General features: G+C 34.0%; 1 protein-coding gene and 1 long non-coding RNA gene across 2 annotated transcripts; both read right to left on the reverse strand.

Annotated features, from left to right (window-relative positions):
• Nucleotides 1-6131: 6131 nt before the first annotated feature.
• Nucleotides 6132-14946, reverse strand: LOC138325542 (receptor-type tyrosine-protein phosphatase epsilon-like). Its single transcript, XM_069271287.1, has 7 exons — nucleotides 14818-14946; nucleotides 14432-14505; nucleotides 9592-9717; nucleotides 9101-9217; nucleotides 8664-8821; nucleotides 7771-7906; nucleotides 6132-7012 (listed from the first exon to the last, which is right to left on the reverse strand). The coding sequence occupies exons 3-7, from the start codon at nucleotides 9643-9645 to the stop codon at nucleotides 6944-6946; spliced, it is 534 nt and encodes a 177-aa protein (XP_069127388.1). The 5' UTR covers nucleotides 9646-9717; nucleotides 14432-14505; nucleotides 14818-14946; the 3' UTR covers nucleotides 6132-6943.
• Nucleotides 14947-15501: 555 nt separating this feature from the next.
• On the reverse strand, nucleotides 15502-16228 carry LOC138325544 (uncharacterized). Its single transcript, XR_011208797.1, has 3 exons — nucleotides 16167-16228; nucleotides 15830-15922; nucleotides 15502-15622 (listed from the first exon to the last, which is right to left on the reverse strand). It is a non-coding gene; the product is annotated as an uncharacterized lncRNA (long non-coding RNA).
• Between the last annotated feature and the right edge of the window lie 1126 nt (nucleotides 16229-17354).

The raw sequence follows: 17354 nt of genomic DNA on the forward strand, positions 1-17354 counted from the left end.
CAACAACAAAAATATATAGAAATGCAAAAGAGAATTGTTATACCATCATTTGGTTTACAAAACATCACCGGATGCGGCATATGATTGTTATTTTTTCCAAACCGCTAACACTACAGTTTCCTGGTGTCTTGGAATTTCCTGAATATAACATTGGCTATTGACGATTTATATCTTAACAAATTTGAATTTAAAGTTGGCTGAATATCTAAGTGGGACTTCAAAATAATCCATTTTCATGTTCGAAATTTTGTAGACTATAAGCCTCTCAAATTGAATTGTTACAGCAAAACGCTAACAAATAGCTATAGGGTAGCAAATTAAAGTTCCGTAAATACCATGACACTTTTCGAAACATATTGTGTCTTTTAGAATGACCACATCCATTGTTTATTTCCTGTGTATAACGCAAGGAAATATAAGATGGTTACTACAGTGACACATATTTCTTTCACTAGTTCTTAATGCTAATCATTTTCGTTGTGCGTGCTTTCTCGCCGGAGTGTCGTCTTCGACCTCGGTGACCTGAGATGACATTACATTATAGGGTTACCATCGTGGTTCTAACTTGTCAACTGTCCATGGTCAGAGTTAAGATCAGAGACATCGGCTTCAGGGATGTGGGAGCTCTTCCTGTTTCCAACCTAGTTTCACCTAGATTCACATATCGTTTATGATGTTCCAGACTTCTCCGGCATGATGGAAAAGACACCAGATCAACATTCTGCGGAGGGTTGAGTTGGTTCTCCTTAATTCGTATGAAGCACAATTCCTCATTCTTGTGAACCTCAGTGACCATAGGTGGCACAGGTGGATTCTTTGAGGTCATAAATGAGGTCTGCAGTGAAGTTTCACTCTTTGCCAAGTCTTGAAAGCACTTTAGATAACTTTTTACTGGAGAGTCTTCAATGGTCTCTTTGCGCATACACCAGATGTGACACAACCAGCACATTCAAGGGAGTGGGGAAAGTCAGACCAATGAAAAACATTTAACATTTATGCCCTCATTAATGACCTCGATGATATCACCTGTGCCATTCATGGTTGCACGAGGGTCCACAAGATTGATGAATAGTACTTCATACGAATTATGGAGTTATGTGCTAAAGAGAACCAATTCCACCATTGGAAGAATGTGCATCTGGTGTAATTTCCATTATGTCGGAGAAGTCTGAAACAGCATGTTAGAATCTGAAAGAGATCCCACATCCCTGAACCTGTTGTTCCTGATGTGAACTCTGGTCATGGATGGGTCATAAAAGGCTAGAACAACACTGCACTGGTAATGCAGTGTCACATGAGCTCATCGACATCGAAGACGTCGATCTGGCTTTCGACGAATTGGATACTGATATCTCGAATACTCTGATTCGGACTGCATGTACCAGCTACCAGATATGCCGAGTCTCTTCAGTGGATAGGTCAGTGAGGCGAGAAAGCACGCACAATGATAATGGTTATCACTGAGAACCAGTGAAAGACATATTAGTGACATTGTAGTAACCATCTGACATTTTGCTTATGCTATGCATAGGAAATAAACAATGAATGTGCTCATTTTCAAAGACACAAACGCTTTGGGAACTGTTAATGATATTAACGGAAACACAGGCTTAGCTTAGGTTACATTTGTTACGCTATCAGTAGGTGTTGTGTTATTTTTGAGACGCTGCTAATCTACAAAATTGAGGGTATAACAATAATTCTTTTTTGCATTTATATATGTTTTTGTTGTTATTTTTGGTTTTACTGATTGATAGCAGTTTAAATAACTGATTACGAGTAATAATTTGCTGTTGGGAAACATTTCTGCTGCGTCAAGCCAAGTTTGAAAAATTTGCTGAAAAATCACCATTTTTGAGCTTAAAAGCTTATTTTTTTATTTCTTCCGTACAAATCACTACACATATTGCATTATTTGGTCCTGATATGTATTTGTCGTTCTATTGTGGTCATTTTGATACCACATTTGTCTACTTTAGTTGAAAAATATCAGTGTTATGACTATTCTTCATTTTTAGTGAAATTCGAGATGGTGGCCATCTTGATGACGTCATAACCGGAACCTATACAATGTTAACATTGGTTTTTGTTGTTGTTGTTGTTGTTTAAACTGATTGATAAGTGGTCAAAAAACTTATTAGAAATAATAGATTGTTGTTGGGAAACATTTTTGCTGCGTCAAACAAAATATGAAAAATTTGCTGAAAAATCACCATTTTTGAGCTTTAAATCCGATTTTTTCATTTCCTGCGTAGAAATCACTACATATATTGGCTTTTTTGGTCCTGATATGTATTTGTTGTTCTATTGTGGTCATTTTGATACCTCATTTGTCTACTTCGGTTGAAAAATGTTAATGTTATGACTATTTTTCAATTTTTAGTGAAATTCGAGATGGCGGCCATCTTGATGACGTCATAACCGGAAGTTCATCCCAACTTATGCAATGTTAACATTTGGATTTGTGATCAGTGGGTCATAAGGGTTCAGAAAAATATTGGTTCGGAGGTTTGGGGGGGGGGGGTGCATGTGGGACCCTCCTAGCCCATGGCCTAATATATTTTTCAATGAAAGTTTGTTCACATATGACGAGTTAATTTCCGTCAGGTGAATGAAGTAATAAAGTATACAGTGAGACCGGCCCTTATACAGACCACCATCCTATTAAAAACGTGTATAAAGAAACTTTTTCCTGTCCCACCCCTAAAGAGAACTTTCCCCTGTCCCTGGGATGGTCTTCAGAGACAGGATTGTCTGTACATATTTTTTTTGCTTTCGAATTTTTGAAACACAGAACAACATAGGTTAAACGCACTACTTGCAAGATATTTAAGTGATAGAGTGAGTAAAAATATAAAAGTATGATATCTTGAGAGGTCTTCAATCAAACTTATGAGGAATTAAATGTATTACATGGTATATGATAATTATGGTAATGATTAATATCCTAGTACAGATATTTTTTCTCTCAAAGTGGCACGTTGGAGATAAAACAAATATCAGATTACCTTGGTCACAAAGGGAAGTTCACAAAGTCAAATAAAGAAATGTGACTGTAAAATAAGTTTAAATCGTGATCAATACACGGCAGTCGTGGAAACGACGGAAATCATTCGCTTGTAATTTTTCCTCCGTGTGTTACTGATACTATATTACTCGATATACTGTGTAACCGATTGTCGAATGGTGAATTTTTAACCCCTTCATCTGAGGGAATCTTAAAGATGCTCCACCGCTGACAAATTGTATTTTTTCACTATTAAAAACAGGATCAGACGATTTAGTATTTTTCTTCACTTACAAAAGTTACTTACTTTACACCATTACCACCTTTGAAAAGTTTAAGCTTCTAATTTTACTTCTAGTTAAAAATATGAAATATAATTAATTGCATCCCGAAAAAATTCCGTGTCACTATATCCTATATGGAAGGAAGTACTGATTGCGCATGCACCAAAGGCGAAATGAATTATTCTATACTATTTTTTGTGTTAATTAGGCATATACATACACGATTAAACACCAATTATTGTTCAAATGATGAATATCATTTATGCTCTGTCGGCGGTGGAGCATCTTTAAACATAATATACAGATATAAGTGTATTTATATATGTCAGAGACGAAAGCCATTTAAGAAAAATTGAATGTAATGTTGAAAAGGCTTCATTTGTAGTTGGGGAAAAGAGTAAACTCAAGAAAACATGAATCTGTATTTTACTTTTTTTCTGCTGTTTTGTCGAACTCCATTTGTATAGGGCACATCATCAATTACAAAAGTTGACTAAATCCGGACCTGTGTGTATATTTTGATGTGTTATAAAGCTTAAAAAACAACCTCAACATATACAACATATGAAATGAAGAGACATCAGATACGATAACTACACTAATCGTTCCATCGGAATGAAATGTTAACATGACAATTTTTAGCTATCAACCCGCTCATAACCGCGATTTGAGTAATAAGAAAACCCAATGATATAACTTGCTGTCATTTTTTAATGTAAATTACTCTAGGCGCGATCTTTCGATTAAAGTAATCGTCTAAGCTACGAAAATTCAAAACTAGGAAAATTTTTGATCGAAAACCCAAAAAAGAATGTTCTACCAATTGACTTGCTTCTGATGTTTAATCTTTTCCAGTCAATTAACTTATAGACAGTCCGAATAATCATAATCATTTCTTTGGGTCTTTGAAATATTAAAAAGAACGACCACAAGACGGTCTTGGAAAATGGTGGTATTTCGCAGGTTCCCAGTAAATTTCACATGCAGATAAGATATTCCGGGATCCCGGCCGCCTCCCTTCTGATTCTGACCAATTGGGCCAACGAATTGTCGCTAAACATGACTGAGGAGGAAAGGGAAGGAAACAGAAGGGCGGGACTCCATACAATTATAGTAATTATTACATCATGAAAATTGGTTTTACATTGTAAAACCTCAATTTCATTTTAGTAATCATTACCATAGCTTTACAATGCGATTTCGTTTTATCGAAGTGGAGATTCCGAGGCCAGGTAGCTCAGTCAAATGCAGGAGACAAGCTGTTCCTTGTTCTTTAAATAGCTACTCAGCAATTAATTTGTATCAATTTCTTTCGGTGTATTACTCCTTTTTGTTTGACGTTTTGGTCAAATTTACACATATTCAGTTGTGTTTATTCCCATCTGTTCTGCGTTTTTTTTTTTATTTAATATTGTCATATTTTTTTTAACTTCTTTTTATGTTTTTTTTTCATGTTCGGCTGTTTTAAACTTATCCACGTGTCTGCCGGTGTACTATGCAATCCATCATTTTAGGTGACGTCTCGCTCTTTCGGTTTGTTTACGATTTTTCGGTTTTCGTTGCTGAGGCTTCGTTCCCGATTTTATTATTAGGTAGGATTGTTATCACGTAACAACCTTTTAGTGATTTTTTTTAAAATTTGTCTTATGTTTTGAACGATTTTTTTACCTAGTAATTACCTATGTGTTTCGTAGTGTTATGCCAGGTATGTTTCGCTCTGGACAACGTCAGGGCTTGGATCACGGGTGTTCCCATTTCTAAGAGGAATTGACCCACAGGCTGCTTGTTCCCAATGTCGGCCATGTCATGAATCCTTCCCTTCTGAACTCTGTTCAGTTTCTGGGGCTCATGGACAGTCCTGCATAACATCTTGGCGATCTTCGTCCTCCATAAGAGGGATCCGTCTTCATCTTACGGGAGGAGAAGGAAGCAGTTGTTATTACTAGTATTGTTTCTGTCCCTGTCTCGGAAATTCTTCTAGAGATCAAGGGGTAGTTCCTTCTATCCAGGTTTTTCCTGGAGTAAGGGAGTGGCAGTCTGACCCCGACTTAGCTCAATCTAGGGTCGCATTGGCTGGAAATGCTTGTAAGGTTCCATGCTTGCATTTGGGGAGGGTCTAACAGCGGCTCCGGCCTTCCTGTTTGTGTCCATATGTGTTAATATACGGACACGGATGTTTGCACTACCTCTATATTGATCCGTCCTGTAACAACCCTCCACGATATAAAGTCCCAATAAAACGTTTGTTCGGTTAACAATATGCTCTTTACCATTGTAGTGAAACGCTACATCACATTTCATTTTTAAAAATATCTACTAGGTTTAATGATATATGATCGAATGACATATTTATTTTCCAAAATAGGCCTAATGGTAAACATACATTGTTTAGGGGAAATTTCATTTTGGTGCTTTAAGGTATTGCGCTTAATTACGATTTCCTCATTGAATTGTTCTTTTTACTATGAATGCGGAGATGCATCATTCCTATTGATAACAAAATATCTTTAAATGTATTTTTTAAAGTTGTGTTTCAGAACATTTTCAATATTAAACGTTTTGCTGATAAGATACATTCAAGATTTGCCAGCCATTTATGAGAAACTAGCCATATGTAAATAATTGATTTAAACCGTTATTATTGTAAAGCTCAGTATGTATAGAGAAAAACAAATAAGACATCGCATTTTTTTTTACATCGTAATAAAATGTTATACGATTGGGAATACATTGTATTTTGTTTTTCAGTCTGCCAAATTGAAACCGTACATGTAATTTGACAATTATTCAGACAAATGTTAACTCAAACACTTGTATAAGAAATAATATTGTAAATATTTATTCGTAGAAAAATGTCGAAAATATTAACATACAAAATGTATCACAAGAACAAATAAAAAGAATATATATTAAAACAGAATATGAAACAACAAGAGGCCCATGGGCCTTAACAGTCACCTGATTCAGATGTATACACACTATAAATTGGCACATTGCGCCCATCATGCTCCTGGCGTTATTCAGGATAAAAAATATAATGTGAGTATCTGATTTTATAATGTTGCCAAAACGGCATAAATGTAACAAAAGATATAATCTTTTGTTAAAGCAAAAATAAACACTTCTACATGTATTTTCATCACATATATGAATTAAGAAGAGTTTTGAAGAGTCTATTTTAGTTTGATGAATTTATTATGGACATTACCTTGTGCCTTATAAGGCATGTGCCAAATTTCACTCCAGGTTTGGAGCAGAAGTCATAAATGTAACATGTTAACTGGCACACGACGGATGACGGACGACGCACGACGGCGGACAAAAGGCCATAAGAATAAGACTTTTTCTCAGGTGAACAGAATTACTTTACAATAAATGATGCTTTCTAACATGCACCAATTTTCAATTTTTCTTCTTCATTTTTACCGTTGTCGTTTGTAATTTCATACTGGTCATACAAACTTAACGACAGTAACATGGCTTAAACACTACATTTTTACACCTGATTTCGAATGTCAATTTGTATACACTCTATGGAGGCTACAGCAAGAAAACTTATCTTGATGAATATTCGATTCAACCATGTTAGTACATATGCACACGGTCGATTGCAATGATATCCGAATTATTGTTGAATCATTATTTTATACTTTCAGTTCATATACACATCGGTGGTATCAAGATAATCCCTAATTGTGTTGTAACAGCACTGGTATTGGTCCTGAAACGGAAGAAACGATATATTTAGTTATTGTATTTATACCTTATAAAAATTGTTTTATAAATGAATAAAGTCATAACGTAGTCTTTGTAATGCTCGTTAAATTAATGTATTTTGGTGTTGTTTAAAAAAACAACAAAAAAACACCTTTCCAATATTACATATAATTTCGATTCTCCACCAAGGTTCCTATCAGATGTCTGTAATATGTGGATATCGAACTATTCGTATATCGAAGCTATTTCGTTTGTCCCCAGAGGTTCGTCATAAGCGTGTCTTAGTCTATCATTTATCGATAATGTGCGATATAAAGAACGACCGATCGCATTTCCTTTCAAACTGATTATCGTTATTGAAAACTTAATTATTATCGACACCACTTATTTGATTACCGACGATGATGTATTTTCTCATTAAAAAAAGCAGTCAACCAGTCACCAGTTCATTAATCAGCCAGATTACAAAAACAAATCAATAACTTTATAGTTGATTATATTCGCAGGAGTTTTAATATTTTGTGCTAAATTCGCGGATTCACCCAAATTCGCGAAATTTAAAACATCGCAAAACTTTTCACAAAGGATTTTTTTTTTTTTTTTTTTTTTTTTTTTTACATTCGGCAAATGACGCTTTCAGGCTACAAAAAGATTTGTGAATGTAAATCCAAGCAAATATGTTCGAAACAGTAAATCGAGAATATTTGCACCTGCGAAATATAACAACTGTACAGTTCTGTCGCATGTATGTATGATACTTACATAGCATGTGATGAACTCTGGTCGTCTGAAAAGTAGTTGTCGAGCAATCTGGAATATGTCGACTTCTTCATCAGTTTTAAGCTGATCCCGCGCGTTGCTTATACAACAGAAAAGTCCACTTTGGGAGTACCCGTCTCTGAAAAGTAAAACAATGGAAGAGATTTAAATGTCGTATGTTTTCATGTATGATTCCATTATTGAGTTTTATTGGTTGAGGTAACTGATGTTTCTTTACATCTAGCATATGATTATAAGCAATATTTACAGACCCATTTAGAAAGAGTTACATGAAGTAACTTGACACCTGAATATTGTAAATATTTCGCGTCTACGTTAGTTTCAGTATATTCACGAATACATAGATTCGCGATCAAGGGCTCATACTGACAACCGTGCATTCATATATACGTTTCATACAGTTTTTGGCGCAACATATAAACTCATGTTCGAGTATATAGTGAAATTACGCGAAATTAAGTGGATTACAATATTCATCACTTGATTTGTATCTATTTTTTAAGATTTATTTATTCTACATCAAGTGCGAAACAAATTATATATAACTTATAAATATCACTTTTAATGGCCCGGATGTAAGCGCGCGAGGGGTCTTAAAGTCGGAGGAAACCAAAGTGGCCAAATAAAACACCACGAGACCGGACCAAAACCTCCTTGATAAAAAGTGTTATCACGAAGCTCACAATATCTAAAACAGTTATAAAACAAAATGAAATTGCTCTGCGGTAAACGAATACTGAACGCAAACAATAAACTGGAACTCAATGTCAATAATTCTGAAGTGTATTTTATCTTTTCAAATGATGATACCATATCTATAGCTCAGTAAACACTCTTTTTTATTGTCTGAAATCAAATAAACGTTTATTACAAACCTGCACATGACTACTGTTCGTTTGGACTGATTTGACTTTCGGCGGCTGTCCACAATTTCTAGCAGTTGCAGGAGACCTTGGGAGTTTTGTGGAATTGATGCTTCTTTATCCCATGCAGACATGTGAAACACCCTAACTCTGGACTCATATTTGTGTTCCTGTTATAATCAAGCATGTTTGTACAAAACCGATATTATTTCGTCGCCTGGTTCAATCCTTGTCCAGAAATGCCTGTACATTTTGTATACTGTTATTTTTTTCTCTTTCTCTCTCTTAGAAATTATGAACCCTCCTTATTTTTCAATAAGTGTGATATCTAAACACGTTTGAACGTGGACTATATGTTTAATGTATCTATATCATGTGAACTTTTATTACAGAAATATATATAATGTATCACTAACTATTGAATCAAAATGCCTAGAATGAAATCTTACTTTGTTTGAGATGATAAAATCGGTAACGTCTGTATTGGAAAGACTCAATGAGTCTGCTTCGTGTTGGATTACAAAACCTCCGTGAGATTTTTCACTGTCCTTTTCTGGCAACCATTCCTGAGAATTAACAAATAATAACATGGCTAATTCACACTCAAAATAAAACAGAATTTTGGGGTCAAATCGGATGTTTAGCTAACTTTTTAGCGTCTGATATACATGTATTGATTATAGGGACATTATTTTTCATTTAAACTATTTTTAAAGAAATCTTTCGCAAGTGATTACATGTTTAAAACAACACGAAAACAAACACAATATAAAATTAATTTGTTGGGAAGAAATCACTTACTGACAGTGACACATATGGAGGTGTCTGTTAGCAGAATGATTAAGATTTCGCAAATTTGAAAGAATTCACGAAATTATCGAAATTAAACCCCGCGAATGTTAAAAACTCTACAGTATACACAGACATAATGTATAATTACCAGGTTGTCGTTTTCGATGATAGCAACCGTATCACAGTCGTAGTCCATTATCATTGCTAATAGATCGACAACGGTGTTCTGTAGAGGATTCTGTGTGACGATGTAGCCGTTTCTGGAGGTGTAGGACTAAAACAGTAACGTAGAATATCCTATTATATAATTAAGAGGCCGTGCCAATAAGCATCAAGCTTTAGGTGGAAAGTGAAAAAAATAGAAATTCAAATTATATACTTTAAAGTAACCCCCTTTGGCTAAGAAACAAATTCCATAAAGAATTAAGTTGTTTGGAAGGCCATTTTTACTGATTGGCATGGAAATTTGGTTGCCATGGCAACAAGGTCTCATAATTGGAAAAATGTTGAAAAAGCAGGATATTTGTATGGAAAATTCAAGCATTTATAAAAATGACATTTGTATGAAAACAAAATATATTCATAATATGAAGTATATTTGATTAAAATAAATCATCAATAAACAATCCAAAATTATAGGATGGTTGCTATGGTAACAGTAAATAGCCACATCCCTGACTTCCAAAAATTGACGAAAAATGTGTACTTTTTGTTGAAAAATTATGGAAAATCCGTACATTTGCCATGCAATTTTATATTACTGAGGATTATTAATGGATGTTTAAGTAATGAAAGAAAAAATAAAATTGGGTAGAAAATTTAATCTGTTTTCTTAATGGATGACTGAAATTAGGTCATTTTTACACATTTTTATTAGAAAAATAGGGTCATTTCTGTTTGTTATTCTTTCAATGTTGTATTTGTTTCATTCAAAAAAAAAATCACTGCTGGAAGCTTATTGAGTATGCTTAAAATTGATTAATTATATAAAAAGTGAAATTTTAGGACCATTTTGTCATCGAAAATATCCCTAGCAACACTATTTATTCCTTAGCAACTGCTTATTATTACTTATATTTCTACTGCCTCCTCTTTCAAATAGAAATAATTATATTGTCACTATAATATGTGAACTGTGACATTACTTGACACCAAAAATACAGTTAATTCCTTTCACCAAACCATATAATATATATGTAAATGGATTTGAGGGAAAAGGCAGATATAGAGACACAACTGCATCAATAGAAATTCTTTTGTCAACTTTTATTCAGCTTATATAATCAAAAAGTCATCACACTATAAACATATGCCCTCATCAGTCGTCACACTGTAAACTTGTGCCCTCATCAGTCATCACACTATAAACTTGTGCCCTCATCAGTCATCACACAATAAACTTATGCCCTCATCAGTCATCACACTATAAACATATGCCCTCATCAGTCATCACACTATACACTTGTGCTCTCATCAGTCGTCACACTATAAACTTGCGCCCTCATCAGTCGTCACACTATAAACTTGTGCCCTCATCAGTCGTCACACTATAAACTTATGCCCTCATCAGTCATCACACTGTAAACTTATGCCCTAATCAATCATCACACTATAAACTTATGCCCTCATTAGTCACCAAACTGTAAACTTATGCCCTCATCAATCATCACCTTGTAAACTTATGCCCTAAGCAGTCATCACACTATAATCTTATGCCCTCATCATAACTGAGACATCAGTCATCAGAGTGTAAACGTATGCCCTCATCACACTATAACTTTTGCTTCTCATCAGTCATAATTACTTGACTGTAAACATACACTTATTACATCAGTCATCACACTATAAACTTGTATGCAATCATTCAACATACCCTCACTAGACTGAAATATCTTCATTAAACATCCTTTCACAACATTTGATGTCCTCATTAAAAAAATTCAACTAAAATGTTTTGTCCATATGGCTTGATAACAGATCTCTGTAGACTCATTTTGTGAATGTATCTGTTCCAAACTGAAATTACAACCAACACACTCTAAGCTTATTAATTTATCTGAATTAATAAGCATCACTTTGGTCTTTTGATATCACACACTTCACCAAACTGTGTTGGTCAGTTCACAACTAAGAGTCTGCACAGTGGTTAAGATGTCCCGACATATTACCACAAGCCCTCCACCTCTTGGATGCGGGTTCGAATTCCATGTGGGGCAGTTGCCAGGTACTGACTGCTGGTTGGTGGTTTTTCTCCGGGTAGGCCGGCTTTCCTCCACCAACAAACCTTGCACGTCCTTAAACGACTCTGGCTATTAAAAGGACGTTAAACTAATATTAAGAGTATCCAGCTTCATATCAATTGCTTGGTGAAAGTAGAGTGATAAAATGTCTGCTAGACAGAACTCCATGTATTTTAAGTATAGAACAAGCGCCTTCGATGGTATGTACAAGTACTATGGGTCTCGCACTGGTATTTTGTGGAACTTTCTTAACTTGGTACACCTTGACAATTGGTCCATCAGCAATACCTGATCCACTGAGTCTTTTAATGCAGATGTCATTCTAGAAGTTAAAATAGAAAAAAAAATATTTAAAATTTACTACTAATTGATTTCTAAAACAGAATGTATGTTTGCAAAATTAAATGATACAGATAATATTGCCATAGGCAGCACAAGTTTCAGAGTCAACATTTTAACAAATTAAGCTTAATAGAATCAGAATTAGAGACAGAAAAGTTTGTACGGATGGTCAGAGGGACACTACATTAAAAAAACACACACACATATGTACACGTTTGTGTATGTTTTATGGTGGAACAATTAAATGATATGAATTGCAGTAAAACATCCAATGATTCAATTCATCCGTGTTTTACTGTTCAAGAAACATTGACACTTAAGTTATACAGACTGTACCGACTGTTTCCAGGTTGGTGTTTTAAACACATATTGGTTTAAGCACTGGGGTGTCAGTCTTTTATATCGTTATCTTAAATAGTTAAAATGTCACAATATGAAATATTCATGTAAATGTCACAATATGAAATATTCTTGTTAAGAGAACAATCAGTAACCTATATTACTAGTATTAGAGTATCATTTCTGTTTTGTCTGACTATACATAAAAATAATTTTATATACCGGTATGTAAATGTTTCTACATAATACATGATATAGTGCATTTATATAGAGTCTACATAAGAAATAATTCCTGTACTACTAACGAATTACAGTAATAAATAGCTGTAGAGCACTTAAAGGACGTACAGAAACTGAAAACAGAAAAGGAATATCCAACAATCATTCATTCAAGATATTAATAATTTAATGAGTTACTTACACTTACTAAATATTGCATGTTTTTTAATTTTTATTTTTTCATGTATATTTATAATAACTTATACACCTAGATTATTCTAGATATTATAAAATAGTCAGTTTCTTCAAAATTTTCATCAATTTATCTTTACCATATGGTCATGATCAGTGATGGATCCAGAAGGGTTGAAAAAGTTTTGACAATCAGGCAACCGCCCCCTCCACCCACCCCGACCCCCACCCCCACCGGAATTGTCTTTGATTCTGCCACTGGTTAATGTACTCTCATCAAACTATATATAGCTATAAGGTTATGTTATGAAAATAAGTATTTCAATTAAGTACAACATACAACTGTTAGGCCTACTAACAAGAATGGCACCGGCAATAGAATAGAATATATGAAGTGATTTTTGTTGGAATTCATTCAATTTCTGTCTCATTAAAACATTTGCATAATAAAAAAACTTACCAAAAGTAATCCTGTCACTTCTTCTCCATTCCTCCGCACATATTAAGGCCAAAAACATAGTTAACAGCACATTTATGCAGGCTTGAAAACATGCTGTTCTGTAAATAGATCGCCTTTTGTTGTTTCATGAATGGAGAGTTCCAGGCAAGGGAGGTAATTATATACTCAATCACTGGCAAGGGAGATAATCCAAATGCTAAATTATGCCAAATTTCAGGAAATTCACAGGAAAAATATATAATTTATTCTTTCAATTTCATTTTTCTACCCAATTTTATTATTGATTATTTTTAACCAATTAATGCTTATTGTTTTAGTATAAATAACATTATCAAGCAATGTATGGATTTTGAGAATTTTTTCTTTAATTTTAGCAACATTTCAACATATTTTAACTAATATTTTGGGGGTTTCCGGCCTCTTGGATCTTAAGAAAATTATGAAAACATATTTTTTGTTAATTTTTCACACGCCTATAAGGATTTAATCAATTTAAAATGTTGTGCATTATGAAACATGGCATAAATTTTAAGAAATTTCGTTATTTTTAGATTAATGCATTTTTTCAAATACATAATTGTATATACCCCCGGTTGCCATGGATACAAAAAATATTTTTTCATATCAACCAACTTTTTATGATTAGTTCTTTATATATAACAAATAAACAAACAATCATCAACTTCTGTGATTTTCACACTTTCCACTAATATAGTGTACGAAGCTCGATGCTTATTGGCACGGTCTCTTAATCGCAATGATATTTATCTAGATTGTTCTATTTTACATGTGTTAATTGTTATGTCATCAGATTTTACGAGTGAGCTTGTTGACTTATTTTTGTAACACACAACTGATGTAAAAAATCATATCGTTATACGAACAGGGAGTGAAATATGTTACATAAAATGTAATCAAATGCATATCCCCCGCACAACATGTAACAATTTGTAAAACCAGAAAAATATATATATGCATTTAAAGATAGAAGACATGTGATAATTGTATCGTCTTTAGAAAAATGTTTTTTTTAATTGTAAAATAATAAAAACAAAATGGAGATTCTTGCACATTATCGATACCTAAGGAATTTTCACGACTGGACAATTAAGCTGTAACACTAAACTGAAGTATTGTCAATGATATGAGGAATATACTCCTTTGTGATGTATAGCAGTATATATATACGAACTTACAGGAATTTCCACAGCGTTGATATAGTCCGTGCTGCCCAGCGCGGGGGAATTCAGGTATACCCTGAATCTATCAACTGAAAGTAGATCACAAATTATAAATCTTAATTGATTATTCTGCTCATCTCGTTTTGAAAATGAATAATATAGATTAATGTCGAAGCTAGTTCTTAAACATGGCATCCAGTTGACCTTATCGTTTAGTGAATTTAGAAGCCAAATAACCATTTCTGAGAAATCACAACTTTCAAAACATATAAACTATTAATTTAAATAGTCATGTGCTTGAAACCAAAGAGTCAAATATGATTTTTTGGGACCAAAAACACACTCTGAGGGGTCTACTGGATGCCCTGTTGAAGCATACAATTCTGTATTTGGTAGTGTACCTGGCAGGGACTTTTGGTCTCTGTTCTTGTTACCATTTGCCGGTAATGAGCCTGTTCTGCAGTCATCAACGGTATATATCGGTTTGAGATCCTGTGTTAGCTTAAACACAAATCATAGTTAAAAAATAAGGAAGTTTGAAGATTTCGAATATTTTTGTTTGTTTTTTGTTTCAGTTTAACTAATGTTACTCCGTTCTATCAGAGTAACTTCCTTTCGTTTTACGCCATCAGTACTAATGCAGTGACACGAACGAAATAAATTCGGATTGATTAGCATGGGAAAGTGTGAAAATAATAAAATGGTGAGTACAAAGAATTGTTTATATTGTGATAGCGCGTTAAGTGAATTAGTTTTTGAAAAGACACAGTTTTAATTGATCTTTCTTTTTAAAGAAGACAATAACTGTTTATTTTTTCACATCGAATGTCCACTGTTCTTATAACATCTGTATTTTTATAGTTTCCGTAACAAGTATTTAATTTTATTATTTTAAATAGGTTATTATATTTTTAAAATTATAAGTGATTATTATATATTACTTTTATCTATACGTGTTATAATACATTGCAACATGTTAAGATCAATGCTATTTAACATTATCTGTCATAAAAAGACCAGGTAATATATATCTTTGGATGTAAATGATGAGGAACATAACACTTGATCATTAGTTTTGATATTAATCTTGGAATATCTATAATAATAACCTATGCAGTGTCCATTGTCCTTCACGCATGTGTTGTCCTTACAGTTTATAGAACAATCAAGCTGGCACGTGGACTCCATGTTTCCCATCAACGCATTCTGCATTATAAAGATTATTGTCATTATTCAACAATAGAACAAAACACAATAATAAATTTTGGTAATCCAATAATACCATTATACCTTAAGAACCTAACCTGAACCTATTTATGAATAGTGTTTTAAAATATTTTCTAATAGATCGGTATTATGATTCTATAAAAACAGGAGAGACTCTCATAGTTAAATATGGAAAACATCTCTTACCGTAGCATTCTGTAGCCAACGTTTGACTGCATGCTATACAGTTCCCTGGGCAGTCTTTTTCACAAAAAAATCCTGTTTTACCGGTGTCACACCCTGAAAATGGTATGATGCCAGAAATTACTTATTTTTTTACAGGTGCGAACATATCGCTTTCAAAAACAAATAAAGATTAATATAAATGCGACATTGATACGTATACATCAACAGTTCTACAGAATGAATTCTTCAAAGAGTTGAGAGCAAATATAACATTTCTTTTTAATTCATAGTTATGAAACAAAAAGATAAATAAAAAACCAACATGATCAGAGAACTTTACAAATATATATTCACTTACCGATACAGTGACCCGAATCCTTCTCACAACCCCCGTATCACAAGTGATATTACAATTCATTTTCACAAAATATTGCCATATTTTCCAGCAGAGCAGTCTGCAAGTGTATGAAAAATTTCAATTTCAATATAACTGTTACTTATAACATAACTGGCCTGTCCCAGCCATGTCATACGGCATATCATAATATCGTAAGACACATGCGCAATAACACTGTTATGACGTCAGTTGTAGTTTTGACGTCATAATTCTATAATTTTGACGTCGCTATGATTGTCTCACGTTAGGACGGAAACGTCTACATCAGAGCCCAGATTTCTACTGTTTTATATAGAGAACGGAAATTTACAGTTTTTACTTATGTTTCTATTAACAAAAGTTATGTGAAATAAAAAGTTTCCTAGACTCGCGGACCTATGTGATATGAAATTTATCAAACTCGTTTAAAATAATTCTACTATGCTACCTTTATGTTTTATCACAGTACAAATTATTTTATTCCCCCCAGATGTATATGATAGTTGTATATACTTTTGTGGCAATTAGCAACAAATGTATATCCACATCTGTAATTTGGGTGAGAGCTGCCCAGGGTTGGGGTGCCCGGGCCAGGATGAGATCAACTCTCCAACGCAAAATAATGTCCTCGCCCTCACACAGGACGGGCTCTCGCACCAAAAGTTATCACGTACAAAAGAAAGCTGTTCGACAACAATGTTGTTCCTATAAACAGAAAAAACTAAACGAGGAAGGGTGTCCCGGTCCGGAATCGCACAAACACAACACTGTTGTGTGATCAGAAAGGAAACTCTAGAAAAGACCGTGAACTCTACTTTAACACCATTTCAGATCACTGTATGACACAGGGAGATGATAAACTGTTGGAATGGAGAGATACGGCTAGGTGAATAACATGGTGAAAACAGACCGGACATAGGAGCGTTTTTAAAGCTGCTCTATTATACAGAAGAGAGCGCGCGCGGGAGAGGGAGAGGTATGGTCATGATACTGGTATTTGAGGCACATCATCCAATCATTATCTAAGTAATCTATCAACATCCGATCACGAAAGGTTCAAAATGATATCTTTAGTCACTATCCACAAAATAGAAAAGAGAGGAATGTCAAGCACTTTGAACACGCTGCCGTGCGAGAGAAGCTAGTTCAAGGGTTCAAGAATAATATTTA

This window comes from Argopecten irradians, chromosome 6 (assembly GCF_041381155.1).
Source record: "Argopecten irradians isolate NY chromosome 6, Ai_NY, whole genome shotgun sequence".
Taxonomy (NCBI): domain Eukaryota; kingdom Metazoa; phylum Mollusca; class Bivalvia; order Pectinida; family Pectinidae; genus Argopecten; species Argopecten irradians.